At 39.8% G+C, this 19,007-nt stretch overlaps 1 protein-coding gene and 1 long non-coding RNA gene across 2 annotated transcripts; one reads left to right on the forward strand and one right to left on the reverse strand.

The window, feature by feature from the left end:
• The first annotated feature begins 5,994 nt into the window (after positions 1-5,994).
• On the forward strand, positions 5,995-13,658 carry lnpa (limb and neural patterns a). Its single transcript, XM_077537419.1, has 13 exons — positions 5,995-6,132; positions 6,646-6,727; positions 7,090-7,131; positions 7,966-8,153; positions 8,233-8,291; positions 8,370-8,410; positions 9,288-9,371; positions 9,453-9,504; positions 9,580-9,798; positions 11,370-11,475; positions 11,600-11,670; positions 11,956-12,111; positions 12,873-13,658. The coding sequence occupies exons 2-13, from the start codon at positions 6,701-6,703 to the stop codon at positions 13,010-13,012; spliced, it is 1,185 nt and encodes a 394-aa protein (XP_077393545.1). The 5' UTR covers positions 5,995-6,132; positions 6,646-6,700; the 3' UTR covers positions 13,013-13,658.
• Positions 13,659-17,600: 3,942 nt separating this feature from the next.
• LOC144030043 (uncharacterized) lies at positions 17,601-18,996 on the reverse strand. Its single transcript, XR_013287177.1, has 4 exons — positions 18,849-18,996; positions 17,922-18,038; positions 17,822-17,846; positions 17,601-17,750 (listed from the first exon to the last, which is right to left on the reverse strand). It is a non-coding gene; the product is annotated as an uncharacterized LOC144030043 (long non-coding RNA).
• Positions 18,997-19,007: the final 11 nt, after the last annotated feature.

Below are 19,007 nucleotides of genomic sequence, written 5' to 3' on the forward strand. Positions count from 1 at the left end.
AAAAGACAGCATCGGAGCAGTTTGGCATCCTGCAGCATGTTTGCAGCAGCCACCTCTTCCTCTGCGGGGACCCCCCCCCCCCCCCCCCCCCCCCCCCCCCCCCCCCCCCCCCAACACCACTAATCAGCTTGCAGGCGCGCATCATTTTGCATCGCCCTCTTCCTTGTCATTTCTTCTCTTAATAATGCGAGCATGATGACAAAAATTGCCAATCATGCACCCTGGATGGAACTGCTTTTTTCAATGGGCGGCTGCGAGGCAACTTGCTCGTTTTGAGACCCGCTGTCAAGTCCTAACAACCCGCGCAGGGAAGTCATTAGACATACAAAAGAGGCAAGGCGAAGACAAAGGAAAGTCTGTATATATGCTTAATGAGTCACTGGTGAAGGCTTGCGAAATATGATGGCCAAAAAATACAACGAAGAGGAAGACCACAATTTTATTTTATGTTTATTTTTGTTATCTCGATAAAAAAAAAAAAAAAACCAACTGATTCAACAGTCGAGGCCGAGAAATCCTCAGCTCACATATACAAAGCCACGTTCTGACAAAATTGTCTGCTGTGCTATTTTATTCGTTCCTTATATGGGACATCATCGATATGTTCATTTTAAAACATCTGAATTGTAAATTGTGGACTATTTTATTGGGAAGGGGAAATGCTTCATAAATGTGGATGTAGTTTTTGTTTGTTTAATTTTGTGTGACTTTCTGAATGTTGTTGTTGAAAACACTGGATATTGATGAGCCAACCGCACCAATCGCCCCCTAAAATCTGCAGATTTTTTTAATTTTTTTTTTACACTCAATGATTTTTTTTAACGAGCACTGACATGAATGAAAATAATATTGACCTTTTGACCTTCTCTGGTCTGTATAACTATCGCTGTATTTAAAATATCGATGGATTTAAATATTTTAACTTGGGGGGGAAAAAATGTGCAATATGAAATGTAAATCCTGTTATTTATTGATCGTGTTTGTTCTTGGGGGGAAAAAAATAAATAGAAAATCTTCACACATTCCATCTTTTTATTTACTCTCGATTTATTTGCATGTGGCGACACAGTTAATTAAAAATGCATGCAAATTTTGGGACAGGGAGGGGCTTAGATGAGGGGTCACTCCAGCCCTATCATTTACCATTATTTGTACATTACCTCTAAATGATACTGGCTGATCCTGTCGTTAATTGCGCTGGGTTCAAATATACGCGCAACGTGCGCCAGAATGGCCCCCGGGGACTTGAAGATAAGTTGCTTTTTTTTTTTGAACGTGCCCATTAAAGAAGCAGGATTAGGGGGCCGCGAACATGGGCGTGATGTATCGCCGTGTTTCCTGGCGCTTTTAAAAGCAAGCCTCGCATTGAGATAGATGGTGGGCGTGAAAGGAAAATGGAGGGGGGGGGGGGGGGGGCAACGCTGGCCACAATAACGCCATTAGTTTTGCATCCACCGAGAAGAGTCATCGTCGTCGTCGTCGAGTGGCTGTCACCTTCACTGAATGTTTTTTTGACACGGGGATAAATCTCTGGCTTGTTTAATATTCTGCTATATTCTGCTTTATTTGGGTGCTAATAGAAAAACCAAATTAAATGTCCACACCGCAGCCGCGGGATAGAAACGCGAGGATCGATGACGCGGGCCCCTACTGTCCAATCAGAGCGCCACTTAATTGCTTGTATTTGCAGGGTAATTGGACGGCTTGTTGTAAATTGAGGGATTTTATAGAAAAGTGCGCTTACTGACATTCATCGCGTCTTTGACATTGATTATCTGATCAGCGCCGTGTCACGCTCACCTCCAATTCTTCATTACACACTGTTTATGAGCTGTTACTGCACAACTCGCTTGTTCCACCGTGATTGATTGCCTTATTAACGCGTGTTCTTGTAAGTGTGACCGGACTGATTACGATGCATATGTTTAGAATAATGTTTCATTTAGCTGACTGCGAGTAATGCGGGGTGACAGCTGCTGCGGGAGGACAAAAAAAGAGAAAAGGGGGGGAGGAGGTATGGAGCGGAGGGTAAACTACAGGGAGCAAGTGGGGCCAAAACACGTTGAAGGTGGAACCACAACGGTGCATGGCGAACAGAAGCGATTACAGTACATGAGCAAGTGGCAGCTCGCTGTTATTGTGGCTAAACTCACAAATATGTTTTCGTTCCATTTCCGGAATAGAAGTTCACACCTGCTAGTCCTGCTAAGAGCTATAGTTGAGTTATAGTGTTGCCAGGTGTACGATAATTATCGTATTTGTACGATAATTTCACCCTCTGTACGATGTGTGACCAAAATCCTAAGAAATGGCAAATACGTTAATTTGACCATTTTGGATTAGTTCCGGTAAAACTGAAACTGCCAGAGGTTTTTTTTGCGAACCCTGAAGGCATCTGTTATCATGTGACATAATATCAGCCAATCGTGCTTTGCTGAGCATGAGTAACGAGAGACGTCCATGCATTGATTGGCTGAATGGTAAGTGCCCGCCCCCAGGAGACGCCCCCAAACAGGAAACCGCGCAAGACTTTTTTTTTTTTCCTTTTTTTCCATAATTCTTTATTTACTTACGCAATCAACGTACAAATTATGGGGGAAAGTTGAATACAATCATTGTATACAGTATAAACAATTAGAACATAGAACACGCCAGGGAAGTTAAAACATTTAAAAGTTAAACAAAAGAGTCAATAGAATAATTGAAAGAAAAGTGAATAGGATAATAGAAAATCATATAAATAGATGATAAAGTTTGCAATAGTTATATGTTTTTACACCTTTTGGACACAGACAACCAGACAATGACAAAAAATAATTTCTCATGTACACAAAAAAATCAATAAAGGATGGTTTCTTATGTATAAATTTAGACTTATAAGACTCAAACCACCTATCCAGTAATATATACAGATCAGTGATGTTAACCCGCAACGAAGCCTTGAGTGCCTGTGAAGCGGTGAGCGCTTTTAAACACAAGAACGACTACATTTGACTGTCGTGAATCAGTGTATTTTGGTTATTATGAGGGGTGTACGATAATTTCCATCAAAATACGATAATTCTGAGTCTATGGTATGATAATCATATTTCCCACCTGGCAACGCTGATACATTGTCACATGGGCTATAGTGTGGGGGGTGACCAAGACCATAATTGGACAGATTAGACCTTCTTCCGCATCTGTCGGAAAAGGGCTCCAAGGCCATGTCTCGATCTTTCTGGCATTCGTTAAATAGTTCAGAATATAGTCTTCTAGCAGTATTGCAAGCATTAAAGATATAAAGGCCAATATAGAAGTTTACCAGATTTTTCAATTGGTGCCATGACCCGGATCACCATTTTTTTATTTTTTTATTTTTTTACACTTGTGGAAGACCAGCCGCAAAGTGGAGCAGCTGCATTTAAAGGCAGAAGGGGCAGTGCCGCACCAGATCATATTCGTTCTTCATTAATTACATGCTAAAACATGCTAGGTTGTTTTCCAAACACACTCGATTATATAGCTATTTATTTTGAGCAAATTGAATAATATTTACCCCAGATTGGGTTCATCGTTTTGACCCAGCAGCTTGGGTTTAACCCCCTAATCCTGGGATAGGCTACAGCACCCCCCGCGACCCTTGTGAGGAATAAGCGGTCAAGAAAATGGATGGATGGATATTTTGATAGTTAAGATATGAGCTGTGGCTCGATTTTTTATTTTTTTTTTTTGCCTTGACTTGTGAGCAAAAAAAAAAAAAATGACATAAGAATGCTAAACAGTGGCAATGAATTCAGTTCAGCCCACTTCAAAACAAGCAGCAGTTTGGTAGAAAAAAAAAAAAAAGAGACTTAAGATGTTTATTATCACTTCAATTGAAGTTTACAAAACTACTAACTTTGCCATAAACTTAATGCTAGCACAAAATGCAACTAAGTAATAGCAATCGTCAGGGCACCACTTTAGTATTTTTACGCAGTCTATTCTGTCTTAAGAAACATGTATTTGGACCTGTGAAAAAAACTTAAATTGCAGAACTGTTTGTACCTGTATTAGTAGATCCACTTCCTTGTAAAGTTTAAGCTTCCTCTGACTGGTTTTATCCAGCAAGGTCAAATGTCCTATTCTCTCGTGAAGGACACAAGACTGTGGAAGACAGACCATAAAGTCAGGAAGTGCGCAGGTTGCACGAACGGCAAGTCTTTTGCTGTTAAGAAAACATACCATTGGTAGATTATTCTTCAAAATGGTTTAAATGGGACTTAAAAACAAATGAGTTCATAAATACAGATGGTGAATGAGGACCAATTTAGTTGTATTGTTCCTTATTATTACAGCCAAAGCCAATGAAGGCCTATAGTATTTTCCTCCCATTTGGAGCATTTGCATCACACACCGCAGCTGTTACACGGAGCCTCAGACCATCAGGTAGCTTCCAACACCTATAAGATCTCATTTAATGCTGTAAAATGCTCCCCAAACGTTTTAGGAAGACGAGAGCTTAATGAGATTTATGCCGCCATTACGCTTCCAAAGTGGTTTCTGCTCTGTTTGTCTCAAATCATTGCCTCTGTTCAAATGTTACCTTCATATATTACATGGCATTAATTCAACTATAGCTCATTAAGACGGAGCGAAATGGTTAAATTAGCTTATCAAGTCATAATCATGATGAATGGGCTTTTAATTCTGATACAAGCTGGGCAAATTGCAATTTTGTGCGTTTTGATGGTTCTCAAATAACATTTAATATAACGGGTCATCCCCTCAATCAATTACTGGAGCCTGTGAGCGTGTTGTATACAGGATTTTTTTTTTCATGCATATGTATTGAAACGTGTTCTCAATTATCTTTGGAAATTGCTTTTATTGGGTTAACGATTAATTCTTCCAGAGGTTCTTTGCTCTGCATATGGTAATGACGGTGCAACAAATTAATATTCCTGAGATGAGATTTTTGCTTTAGGTTTTCAGGTTGTTTTTTTATATATATATTATGTTGGTGCATGCTTGGGGATTTGCAAAAAAACTTATTTGAACAGGCAATTCAAAACATCTTTTTTTTTTAGGTTAAAAAAACCCTATGTAGTGTCTCATCACATGTAACAGATGTGGTATATTCTCAATGCACACTGTCAGATCAAATACACGGTACATTCAAATAAAGACTAATGGATACTTCAAACGCCGTATTTATCACAGTGTCACACTACGTTGAACAAACTAAAGTATTGCATGGAATCTGTTAAAATGCATTTTTTAAAAGTTGAATTTAAGTGCTTTGCCCATACAGTAATAATTGGGCCCAATATAATAAATAGTGTAAACATATAGGCCATAAATATGACACAATCAAAAAAAAAAAAAAATAAATAAAAAAAAACAGAAAATACAATAATAATAAAAATATACAGCACTAACAAACAAAAGCTAAGTAAGGTAAGCCCCCCCTGTGTCCATTTATAAAACGAGTCTTAAAATACATTTGTATGCAGTTACTGTTTTTAAAGTGCTTTATGAAAAAAATAAAGTTAAGTTACCTTTCGTAAAGGTTGGTCCAGGGTAACCTTTATGTATCGAGGCATTTTTCATAAACATTTTTACAAGTCGAACCCTCCAATTACTTCTGTTCTGCTTAATCTCGCTCAGATAGGAAAGCAATGTACCTAAGCAAAAATGAGAATCCAAACACGTCTTTTGTTTTCTACAGCTTTGCTCTGGCCTAGTTGAAAATGAATTTGAACTTGGCTTGGTTAAAGAAAAGAATCCCATTGCTACCATTTAAATTATATCAGCCAGCACTACTAATTCTGGCAGATTAGATTGACATGGCAACACACAAAGGCTGAAACAAGTTGGACCAAAAAAAAATAAAAAATCCAACATGCATATATATGTAACAACCAAGAGAAATGCTACAAAATGAAGAGATTAGACTGTTTGGAATAAACAATTTTATGGAATACAATTTAGGCTGTCAGGGCTTGTGGTTGCGTTTAGTCCATCAGAAAAGTCCTTCCTGGCTCGTGACTTTGAAATAATCGCAACAGAATGGGACACACCCCCTAAATTTGACACCATCTAAACCAGGAGACGAGGACAGCAGCAGACAGTCAGTTCAAGCCACGGAACCAGTCGGATCCACCTAAGGTATGTATAATCATTACTCTACCTGGCTGCTACATGTTCAACTTCCATTCCAATATGTTAACTAGCTTTCAAAGCGTAAACGTGAATGCAACACGTTATGTTAGCGTTGGCTCGCTCGCTAACCAAGGTTAGCTCGCACGGCTAACGCTTGTTTGGAAAAGTGGATGAAAGTTATTTTAAAGCATTGTTGGCGCATCATTGGAGATTTACAACTGAGGTAGCAATATTGTGAATTCATGTCGTGTCTAAAACACCTCACGGTGTCCACTTCTTAGCGATGCTAGTCGCGTCGTATAGTTAGCAATCAACTAGCCGGTGGCTGCCGTTGAAAAGGTCCGTGTACTTTTTTCGCTACTACAGTACAACGGTGTATCTATAGCACTTGACTAGACTATTTTGAGGCGTCAAGAAGTTAGAAAATAATCAGCTGGAGTGACAGGCTTACCTTAAGTGTCCCCATGTCTTGCAGTTTGACAACTTGAGTGAAACATTGACGTTTTTTTTTGTCTACAGGTGGAAGACGTCAGTGAAAACATTGACGAGGAGGCTACAATCTCCTTTCACCACTATGGGGGCTGTCATCTCTCGGTGGAAGGTGTGTGTTTGTTTTGTTTTTAAGTTATGTACATATATAGTCACTGGTCACACCATTTGATGCAACTGTGCAGTCGCAACAGTTGTGCTTTTACAAAGGCAGTAGTTCAACTTGAACAAAATTCTCATTCTGTAGCTACACGTTAGGCCAGATACTGTATTAGAAACATGCATGCATACATTGCACTAATATACCAGTGAACAAACTACAACTTACATAAGCCCTCAAAAATGACAGTGCAAGTGTAGTTTTGTGTCTTTGACACAGGCATGATGTGTAAATCACATGCAGAAATAAGGATATAAAACAGGAAGTTCAATGTTTACTCACTGTTATTCTTTTTTTTTTGTCCTTCCTTGCAGGCCAAACCTTCCACTGTGGAGATTTTAGAGGGAATTGATAAGGTATGGTTAAAAAAGGAACACTTTGCTTCTTAATTGTATGCTCTGCATTATTTATTTTCCACACGCTGATAGATAAAATACTTTAAGATTTAGTGTATCGTCTAATTGGCTCTGTGGGACCCATGCGCGGATGAGGCAGGCCATCAGGTGTGACAGTTTTCATGACAATTGCAAAGCTTTAAGGTGCTGTCAAAACAAAGCTCAAATCAGTAATAGACATGTAGTCAAAATGAATCCTTGTGTACCTAAAACACTTCCTCATTTGAGGACTGACAGGGCTTTAGTGCGCCGCTACAGTTAAGCTTGCGGGCTATTTTCAGCCCACTCTCCTTGGAGCACTTGACACTTCTCAGGTCAAGTAGTAGCAAAACATCCTTAGAAAAACATCCTATCTCCTGCTGCTAAAGATTATTTAGTTATTTTTTTATTTTTTTTTGTCCATTCTTACATGACATCATTCTGTTACTATTCCAGATTGTGAGGATGTAATGCAGTTGTGGAGTGATAGACGCGCATGTTAGAGCGGAGAGTGGGGTACATTGACCTCATTCGCTATTTGTGGATTGGGTAACCAATACTTTGAAGAGGTGTACAATTGATACTGTACCCGTCTATAAAAGACTGCAGTGGCTGCGGTAGTTATCTAATCACACAATGTCAAAAAGTGAGCTTGGCTTTGGCAATGAAACTAATGCGATTGACACGTTACTTCATTTATGCTGTTCAGTCAACAAAGATAAATGAGAATTAATCCCACCTTGCAAAACATTCAAGCTTTCAGGAAAGAACTCATGCTGTGAATTTTGATTCAATGTCAGCATTGCGTTCTTTCAGGACATTCAGCTTTATGAGGAACATGGTGAAAAATACCAACGGCAGCTGAAGATTTGGGTTGGCCGACTGCTTTTGTACTCTGCTCTGCTCTACCTGATCACCTGCGTCGTAGTGTATTGCTGGTACCTCCCGGAACGGTTCATGGGACGCTTTATTCTCGCTCTACCCTTTGTCATATTTCCTTTATTGTAAGTACAGTAAGCTCGACATGAAACGGCGCCATGACCTAGCCATTAACACCTTCCTATTTGTTCTTTCCCTTTTTAGAGTGTGGTTGCTTCGAAAACTACTGATAGTAATATATTTACGAAGAACTGAAAAGAATAGTATGAGACTTTCATTGATTGATCAATGCAATATTAATTGACATTTGACTGACATTGATTTTTTTTTTTCCCTTTCAGATGAAAAGCTGGAGACTCTTAAAGTAGAAAAGAAGAAAATAGTAAGTTATAGATTGTACATGGTTATTGTTGTGCTAGCTTTCTAAAAATAAAAACACTAATGTGGTGGAAGTACTGCAAACATATTTATGAAATCACAAAAGTTTTCTTTTGGCCTTGTCAAATACATGAACTTTTAAAATTAGGGATGTAATGATATCCAAACATCACGATACGATACCACGTTTAAGGGCCAAAACATGCCTTGTAAAAATTAAACTGCAGTAAAAAAACTAGCCACAAGAGGGTGCTAAAACTGCACAAATGGAAACCAACCATACTTTTTTTCACAGATGTGCTACTTTTAATACCGTGACATGACGACGACGATATATTATGGCAGTTTTAATATCGCGATGTTACGATATTGCCGTTATCGTTACATCCCTATTTAAAACCACAGTGCTCTTGAATGACATGAACAACTTCTCATGTCGGAACCTATCATTATTGCTCTTATCGATCCTATCAGTACTTTGTATTTGTTAATCAAGGTTCTGTGCAGACGGCATTGGATAGGTGTGAAGACTTAACCCAGTAAAGTACTCCGCTAATGTCACAGTAATTAATAGCATGTAGCGCCGCAGCAAAATAAATCTGAGAAATGACTTGTCATCCTCTGTCGGGTCTAATAACTTTCAATAATTAGGGCTGATGGATTTTCACCATCTCCATTATCGAAGTAGTGAATGTAATTATTCATCACATTACATGTAAACATGTAGAAATGTTTGGGATTTACGTACTGTAAATGAAGATATGCACTTTCTGTCACTTCTAATGTCATGGTAGGTGTAGTTTATTACAGCCAGATAATTAGATATTAGATGATCATTAAATGAGTATACAGTATTTTTCACTATGCAACTCTCATTACAGCTTGAAGAAGTTATGGAAACAGAGACGTATAAAAATGCAAAAATGATTCTGGAAAGATTTGATCCTGATTCCAAGCGGAGAATGGTGAGCAGTGTTTTTTGTTTTTAGGAAAGTAGAAAGTTCGCCCTACTATTTTTGTTTTTTTATTTCATCTTTTACACAAAGGAACTTGAATCAACGCCACTCGGACCCCAGGTGACGCCAAAACCAGGCCAAGGTAGTACAACTGGCTTCTCTGTGCTGTGCTTTCCTCCTTTACCACACCTCACCTGGAGCTTCTCCTTTTCGTTAGAGCTTCGCCAGCGCAATGTCATCCCGAAAACCCCGGTGGCGGCGAATCCTGCGAGCGGCGTAGTGGGCCGCCCTCCTCTTTCCGGCGGGCCCACCTATCCCGGACGAGCTTCCCACTCCGCTCCGGGAGGACCCCCAGAGAGGGGCCTGTCGGCCGTGGCTGCTCAGGAGAGCTTGATGAGGAAGCCTGTGACCCCTGGAACACCTGCTCCAGGATTTGGTGAGTTACCTGCACACAGGGGGACCACATCATAATGTGGCCGATTAAGGAGTGATTTACTCTTCCTGGTTTTCTCTCCCCAGTTGCTCAGGCTCTCTACAGTACTGTCTTTAATCTAAAGCATGGACTACAATGTAGATGAAACTGTGTTAGTTACTTCAAGCGATACTTGACTCATTGAGCCATTTTCAGCACTGAATATTTTGTGTATAATTAATGTGGTAACTTCATTATTTTTCATGTACAATTAGTACTTTTAAAAAGTATTTTTTCTACTTGCTGTTGACTGATGATGACATCACCTGTGCTGAGGAAGTGGGTAACGACCAATCATGGCTCAGTTTACTGACCAAACCCAGAAAACAAGTGAGCCATGATTGGTCGTTACCTACTTCCTCAGCACAGGTGATGTCGTCATCATCATTCGAGAGCAAGTAGATAAAATACTTTTTTAAAGGTATTAATTGTACATGAAAAATAATTTAGTTATCAAATTAATTCTGAACAAAATATTAAATTTTCACTGCTGAAAATTATTCAATGAATCAAGTATCCCTATAAGGAGGAAGTCCACCTTAAAAATTTATTAACAATGTTATATGTGACCTCACTAGTCTAAACATGACATTCTGATTAATATTACATTTGTGGAATAAGAGTTACGAGGCCAAAATCCAGCCATTTTGATCCATGTCGGGGCGGCCATTTTGCCACTTGCTGTCAACTGAAGATGACATCACAGATATCGTGATATCATATCGTGATATTTGGATATCGTTACATCCCTAGGCATGAATTGAGATTTTGATTTATTTTTAACAAGTATTTAAATGTGCTTTTGTGTGTAGAAAGTGCTGTCTCTTTTCAAAATGAAATAGACAAACTTTCCATAGAACAGTTGTCCTGTGTGGGAGACATCTGTGTATCCATACAGAGGCACTAAACTATTCAATATAAATTATTTCTGGACTATGAACACTCAATAGAAGAAGCAAATGGGTGCAAACAGTAAAGGAAATGTGCTCCTAGAGGAAGCCGCGAGCCGTAATTGCCATGTGGAATGCCAACTGTGAGCAATGCACGAAGCAGGATTACATTAACTATGATTAATTAGCCGGAGCGCCGTTTTGTTCTCTGGGCAATGGTGGTGGAATCTCAGTAAATGTCTTCTTGGCAAAATTGCCTTTGGCATTGGCAGCACCTCACAAATGGTTTACACGACTTGATATCACCTGCTTCTGCAGAAAATTGAAAGTGAAAAGCAATTTGATACACACAGTCGCCGCAGAGTTTCCATATGCCGACGAATTAATAACCAGCAGGGTACTGAGACGGTGCCAAGTCTCACTGAAATGACCAGTCATCTTCCTATGATTGCTCTTGATGTTAGATTATATTAATTACTACTCTCCGACACCGCGGGGGATCTGGACGTGCTTTGCAAGGGAGATGCGAGTCGTTAATGGCAAAGATTTTTATGAAATGTACCTCAGTTTCTTCTTGTTTCCTAAGTGGCCGGCTCATGATGTTTGATCTTCACAACAGCATAAATGTTGTTTTTGTTTGAAAAGGGATGCACCCGCCAGGCCCGCCCCTGGCCAGACCAGTACTGCCGAGGAACAGGGGGACTATGGACAGAGTTATCGAGTACCTTGTTGGAGATGGCCCACAAAACAGGTAAATGCTATGAATCTATTATAATATATATACTCTTTCGATGATTGTATTCTTCTTGTGTTAAATGTAAATTGTAAATTTGTCGTGTTCATTCATAGTGTTTTTTTTTTTCACCCTCTCTCAGATTCGCTCTCATATGCCAGCAGTGTTTGTCCCACAATGGCATGGCGTTAAAAGAAGAATTTGAATACGTCGGTAAGAGCACTCAGCTCTTCGTCAGTCTCCCTCAAATGCATGCGCCTCCATTTGCCCTCTAGCATTTGGCAGCACAGTATATCATGTGGCTTTTAAACGCCGCCACCGCCGCCGACCCCTGTGAGCAAATTCACACCAAGATTGAATATGCAAACCAATGCTGCGCATCAATCTTGTGTGTTTATGCATCTTAGGCCTGTAAAAAAAAAAACTAAATTGGCTCATATTCATGTAGGTCTGTTTGTTGTGAGATGACATTCACGTGTTGTTTTATTTGTGTTTCAGCCTTCCGTTGCGCATATTGTTATTTCCTCAACCCTGCCAGAAAGACCAGACCTCAAGCACCCAGACTCCCCGAGGTCACCGGTGAGCGCAAGATGGCTTCTGAGGCACCCTCGTCACCGGCCAGCGCTGACCCAGACACCCCACGACCTGTTAAAGGTGATGACAGAATTCATATATAATACTTAGACCAAAGTCTTGGGTTGGGCTGAATAATAAATCACATTCAAATTGCTATCGAATATTTATAGAATTTTTAGAATTAATCGGATTCATTTTAATTTTGCATGAAAGTGCATTACAAAATCATTTATTCCCCTGATTACTGTTTATTGACCAGTGATTGGTGTTTATGTCGTACATAATATTCGATATAGTGATTTCAAAAAGGTGGATTGATGTACTATGTTACAGTCATTGTTTTCCAAAGTAAAAACAAATGTTTGCAAAGGTCTTATTTTGATTAATCACAGAAGATAATTAGTCTTCTTTCATGACGGACTACAGAAATCAATGAACAATTACTGTTGATATGCTGAAATCAGAGGATTTGGACAATTTTGAATAAAAAAAAAAAAAATAGCTCCAATCGATTACTCGATTATTAACAGTTGTTGATTAATTTGATCATCTTGCAATTTGGAAAAAACACAATCTCCGCCTCTTTTTGGATGGTCAGTATGATTATTATTATTTTTTAAATGTATATTTTATGTAATTACATAGCAGCTTCTAGTTAAGTACTGACGAAGTGCTTTTTTGTGTAGTTTTTTAGCCTTTAATCGACATGACAGTTGAAGAGTTGTGGTGTGGGAGAGAGAACAAGCCCATTAAACAAGCCAAAATTGAAGTCTTATCTGTGCTGAAAATACATACAATATGTTTGTATAAATATTAAAACATAGATGTTTTGTTACCAGAGGACACGCCACATGCAACCCCCCCAACTCCCCCTGGGTCCAGTCCTGAGTCTGACCACCAAAGCACTCCCGAGTCACAAGACGAGCCCTCTGATAAATCTGACGGCGAGCAGGATTTGTCTGCCATGGAGGTGGAGTAATGAAAGCACATTTCACATCATCTGGAACTTTGATGAAATGAAATTGGCCGTACTTTGGAGCAGCGCAGTAACCACCATGTCATACTGTGCTTTTCAATGTACTCAGCTCTTTGCTTTGGCAAGCATTTTTATAGTAGTGATGAATTGTTTGGCACTCGAATCTGGTAGGTAAGAAGCTCCTCACCAGCCTGCTTTCATAACAGAGTCCTGTCTGATACTGTCAAGTTGGGTCAAAGCTGCATTGTACTTGTTTACATTTGTATTTGACCTCATCTTAACAGGAAACTGTTAATGAAACACGTTTTTATTTATAAGGTCCGTTTACTGCTGTGCCTTAACCTGTTGTTGACTGCGGGTACTGTGTAGCAAAGTGGTGCAACCAACATGTTTACATGTGACATACAATAGGAAGCGCTTGCAATATGTATTTATTTCTACAGACAGGGAAGGTAGCTTAACGTTGGTACTGTGCACCTGCTGGATGTGCCTTTTACATTTTAGATGGCTTCCTCTTGAGTATTTTTGATGTGGCCTATTTACATTTTGACAATCCCTTTAACTGTTTTCACTCAAGTGAATGAATGTATTTGCTGTGAATGTGTGGGTTTAAGTGTAAATAATATTAAAATAAACTTTTGAGAATGTATGCAGCCTATGTGTTTATCAGTGTTTTCAAAATTCACTTATTTACTGGCCCTGTGAAAAATGACTATTATAAGCACCTCACTTGTGAAAACCTTTGTGTATTATGCATTTGTTATAATACTGGTTGCCACCACTATTTAACCATTTGTGATGCTGTTCAAAGTTTGAAGACACCTGTGATGCTAATTAGATGACACACCTTCACCAAATTATTTTCAGTCTTTTCTATTTCATGAGTTTGTTCTTTAAAAATAATTCTGAATATTGATACCACAGAATCGAGACGCCCATTCACTTGTCGAGCAACTCATCACAGTATGAAAATACAGTGCTTTGTTTCTTAAAACAATGTTTATATAATGTGTTTAATATTCATTGCGGAAAGTCCACCAGTTTGTTGATGAATCATTCCGAACACAGCCACAGTGTGAGTGACGCTAGTAGCTAGCGAGACAGTAATTGACTCCATATTCTAAGAAAAGCATGAAATGGGGAATAGAAAAAGGTAGAGCATGTAAATAGCCGTGATTACATCAACTCTTGTGTATTCCGTATGTGTGTCAGGCTTTACAAATTGCTGCCCTGTTTCGGATCCTCACCGCCAATGTTTAAACGGTCCGTTTTCATTAGCTGGCCAATTTTACCTTGTGATCATTTTACTTTCGCTCATTGATCATTTCAGACAGCGTAACATAATGGTGTTGACACGGCGCCCGACCAGTCTTGATTGCTTGACCCTCTTCATTTGCAAGCAGAAAAGTCATTGCAGCGCCAAAGTTGCTCCGCTGCCACCGCCTGACCCCCCCTTTCCCCCCCTCAACGTGCACTGTAAACTACGGGGGAGGTCAACGCGCTGCATCTTCTATGGGTTTTGATAATGTATGTTTACAGAGACGTGACCTGCGGGGCCTTGTAATGCATCAATGTGACATCCACAGTAACGCCTGATTCCACCGCATGCTGTTTGGGGTTGACCTCTGACAAGAGTCGAACCGGGTGGGGTTTGTGGGGGGGGGACATCAATAGGACAACGTTTGGATGTTTTCGCACCACTGGGAGTTTGTTTCGCCTTTCACAGCCTGCACATGTACATGCGTGCCATCTTTAGTGCTTTGTGACAGTGACTGAAGTTATAGTTTGTTTTTGCCTTTTGTCACAGATATCATTTCCTCCATCGAAAGATCATTTTCAAATAATAAGCGCTGCAAGGAAAAATATTACAAAAATATGAAAATGCTCATTCCAATCGGTTGACTGATTTTGAGAAACGAAACAGACAATATATTAGAAACACCCCTCAAATTCTAGTTGTGAATTTTTCCAAAATGCCACAGCTTAACATCCATCCATCCATTTCCACCGTGCAGCCTGTAAAGTTTAAATAGGCCTTTATTTTGCCTCCAAGTGAGAAATTGTGGCAAAAGCGGTTTAATTATTTTTGTTTCTATTTAATTATGTCATTACTCTGTAGTTTTATGAAGTATAATAATAAATATAGTGCTAGTTTTCGCCATTAAAAAGCAATTGTGAAATTTTTCAGAACGGATTCATGGCATTTCCATTCATTTAAATGGGGAAGGATGATTTTAAAAGTACTTAGAGTTATGAGCATGGTAAAGGAACAAATTAAACTTGTATCTCAAGGTACCACTGTATGCAGAATCTGAATCTTTGTAAAGGCAGAATCAGAATACAGATCTTGCTGTGGACATGAAGACATTGGACATTATCGATATCGACATCTTGTAAGAATCTGCGAATAAGTGGAGATCACGGAAAAAGCTTCACTTAAAACTTCTTGAACCAGGATTTCTGTCACGCAACACGAACAGATTCTCACTTGAAACAAATGACTGATGAAATCCAAAGCCCCAGCGCCGAGGTAATTTTGTACAAGCGGTGCAAAGCCACAGTGGAGCTGTCCCAAGGTTCATAGTTCCATTTCACTCCCATCTCTCACGCGCGCATTGGAGGCCACTTGACTCAAATTTATACTGATCTTTTATTTATACCCAGAAAAAATGGCAGATAAGAAACATAAGCGTTCTTGATATTGTGTTCTGTCATATCTCGCGGCCAAAGATTGAAATCCTGCGGAACAATTTTCTGAAGAAATGAAAGAGCGTGCCCTCGTGAACCCCGGAGGAAAATAAGCCCGCCGTGCGAAGCGGAATATGAAACAGAGGCCCCGAATAAGTAAAATAGACAAGTGCAGCAGGCTTGTCACTTTTCCATTTGCTGCCCCCACCCCGAGTGAGAGCACTTCAAAAATTCCCCCCCTCATCTCAGCAGAGACCTTTATCGTTATGCTCTATCTACTGTACTGAATACGAAAAAAAGACCAGATCAGGCGAAGGAGGCTTTTAAAGATTTGCCTTGATTCTCCCAATCATGAAGTAGCAAACAACAAAAGTCATGATGGCGGCGGTGTGCTAAATGCCGGGATGAGTGTCACTGAGGCCGTTAACGCGCTTGCGATATTAGACGTAACGACGGGCTCTCGACAACAGCATCATTACACCGTAATAAGAGCAGCATCTCCTTGAGAGCGGCATTAAAATCGCATTAGAGTCGGCGAGCGCCGGCCTTGATGAGCACTGAAGGGGTGACGGTTCCGAGCAGCCGGGCCCATTATTGTGCTGACTCGCACTCGCTAGCTTCCTCGATTGCCACTTGACAAAAAAAAAAAAAAACGCGGCACAAAAGGTCATCAGCCTCTTCCGAGAAATTAGCTCCAGAAAGTCGAGCCATTTAAATGCGTAGATTGGATTTGCAAAAAAAAAAAAAAAAAGCATTTGATGTGTCAAATGACAAATGCATGATAAAACACTGTTTATATAGCAGAATGACATTCAGGGATCAGAGAGCATTGTCATTGTCTGCCCTGTCGTGAGGTCATTACGACGAAAGAGCGATGACGTCTCTGTTTGACAATTATTACTATAAACAATATGTCACTGTATTGTAATTATGTACTGAACTGTGAGGATGCTCTTGTATTACAAACTCATCCCGCTGCATTGCAGCGTGAAATCATCTGTTCAAGCGTGTTTGCATTTGAGAGACTTTTGAATGCAGCATTGGCTTGGGATTCGTTTAGTGTAGTTTTACGAAAGGGGTTGCTGTTGTGTTATGTATTTATCGCAGGGGTGTCCAAATTTTTTACTGAGATTGAAAACATCACGCAGTTATAAATTTTTTGTGTGCATATTATTGAAATTACTAGTGGGTTTTAAAAATGAATGAACATTGAATTTCCAATTCCCACCGCTCAATTTTAGATTAGCTTAGCAATTAGCATGGCTCCTCCGACTTTCCTCGTCATGTCTTCATGAGAATGAAACTTGTTAGAAGTTTATCTTTATTCACCGCCGCCAAGGCGATTGTTACTGACTTGGGAGCGGCTCCACAATTTTAGCCACGCTAGTAGCCAGCCGAAGCTCATTGCTAGCTAGCTGGTGTGGCGTAAGTAGCATCAAACTTGCTTATCAATCAGCGTGGCTACTCCGACTTTCCTCATCATGTCTTCATGAGAATGAAACTTGTTAGAAGTGTATCTTTATTCGCCGCCACAGAAGCGATTGTTACTCACTTAGGAGCGTCTCCACAATTTTAGCCACACTAGTAGCCAGCCGAAGCTCATTGCTAGCTAGCTGGTGCGGCGTAAGTAGCGTCAAACTTGGCTCAACCTCCGACTACGATGTGTGTGCATCCAGATCAGTAAACCTTTTTAGGACGGTAGATTCTCAGTTTTGTTATTCAATGTGTTTTGATGAAGCACAAAATGCTATTTTTTTGTCTCACAAACTGCTATGCGAAACCAAACCACTTGTTTCGAGTCTTGGTGGCTACTAAGTAAAATACGTTTCTGTCATTATACTTAAATGTTGTCATTAGCTTACCTGTCTCCTTGATTCATTGGGAGAAATCACATCGTAGTCAGGCAGGTGGCGGCCATTTCAGCGAAAGTTGAGGTTACCCATTATGGTTCGATGTCTTATGAAGGGTTGCAGAAACACAAGCGGGATAAGGAAGGGGAGAGGCGAGAGCCGGTGCTGCATAAGTAGCTCATGTGGAAATCATACAAAGCGTCCTGCAGGCAGCAAGTTCATTTTATGGCTCCATCTATTACCACTCTGTCATTGTTAATTGTCTTCTTTTTACCTCGGCAGGATTCTCCAAATTGGTCCTATCGAATGTGACAGGAGGAAGAGCATTAAGCATCTGACAAGATGATATCTAAGTTCAATTTCCTACTCCTCACCTGATTTATACCTGCAGCACATCATTTTCCTTTCTGTCATAAAGACCTCGATAAATCAGCGGTGCTCATGGAAGCGCTGCACAACAGCCTTTCCCGGATTTGTATCCCCAGCGTTCGCTATTAGGAAGCACATTACAAGCACATTTTGCTCCCTCAAACAAAAATGATCAAATCTAATACAGGCAAGATTAGAGAGATAAAGAGAGAAACACGTAGGCGTGGCTGCTCCAAATAGTCCAGGATGTCCTAAACTATATATATATATATATATATATATATATATATATATATATATATATATATATATATATATATATATATATATATATATATATATATATATATATATATATATATATATATATATGCCGGTGACAACATTATCCATCTGTTTGGACAAAATTGCTGTATCATGGTATAAATCTGGCATACAAGTGACATATCCTCTAAAATAAAAGGCAACATTAACTGCTCTATCTTCTAGAGGCCATGGGACGAGCGGGCCATAAGCTCAGTCAAGTGTGATGGCAGTTATACTGTGTTTTTACTAGACTGCAGACAATTATACTTTGCTCCCCTCGCCATAAGAAGACAAAGTGCCCGGGCTTCAGCTGAAATGATTTCAAATAGATTTTCCAAAATGTCTCTTGGCAGATTGCTTCCATACATTATTTCACTTAAATGGAAAGGGGAGGGAAAAGAGAGGGAGCCTGCAACACAAATCAATCACAACACTTTAGCACATGGAGAGATGAGAGCTGTGTGTGTGTGTGTGCGTGCGTGCGTGCGTGTATGGATAACGTTGAAGATGTGCACACAAGGACGCTGATAGGATGGGCCGCATCTTTGCTGAATGATGACACACGGTATGCTTTGGTGGTGAGCTGCCAGCGTCAAAAAGAGAGAAATAATGCATATTAAGCTCACCTGCTGACTTTGGAGGACTTCTTTTTTTCCTGTATTAAATTCCACTCAACCAAGCTTGTCCAAGCCCTTCGAAAAATAAAATGGATACAATGCAATTATTTGATGACACATAGGAGAGTCACTATTGCAAGAAAAAGTTTGGTTTTCCAACTAACTGAT

The sequence above is a fragment of the Festucalex cinctus genome, chromosome 11 (genome assembly GCF_051991245.1).
Source record: "Festucalex cinctus isolate MCC-2025b chromosome 11, RoL_Fcin_1.0, whole genome shotgun sequence".
NCBI classification, from domain to species: Eukaryota; Metazoa; Chordata; class Actinopteri; order Syngnathiformes; family Syngnathidae; genus Festucalex; species Festucalex cinctus.

Excerpts from the sequence above, each read along its gene's own strand:
- lnpa (XM_077537419.1), top strand. The coding sequence starts at position 6,701 with ATGGGGGCTGTCATCTCTCGGTGGAAG. Across the intron at positions 8,292-8,369 it reads ACGAAGAACTGAAAAGAATA|ATGAAAAGCTGGAGACTCTT; the intron begins GTATGAGACTTT and ends TTTCCCTTTCAG. Across the intron at positions 12,112-12,872 it reads CACCCCACGACCTGTTAAAG|AGGACACGCCACATGCAACC; the intron begins GTGATGACAGAA and ends TTTTGTTACCAG.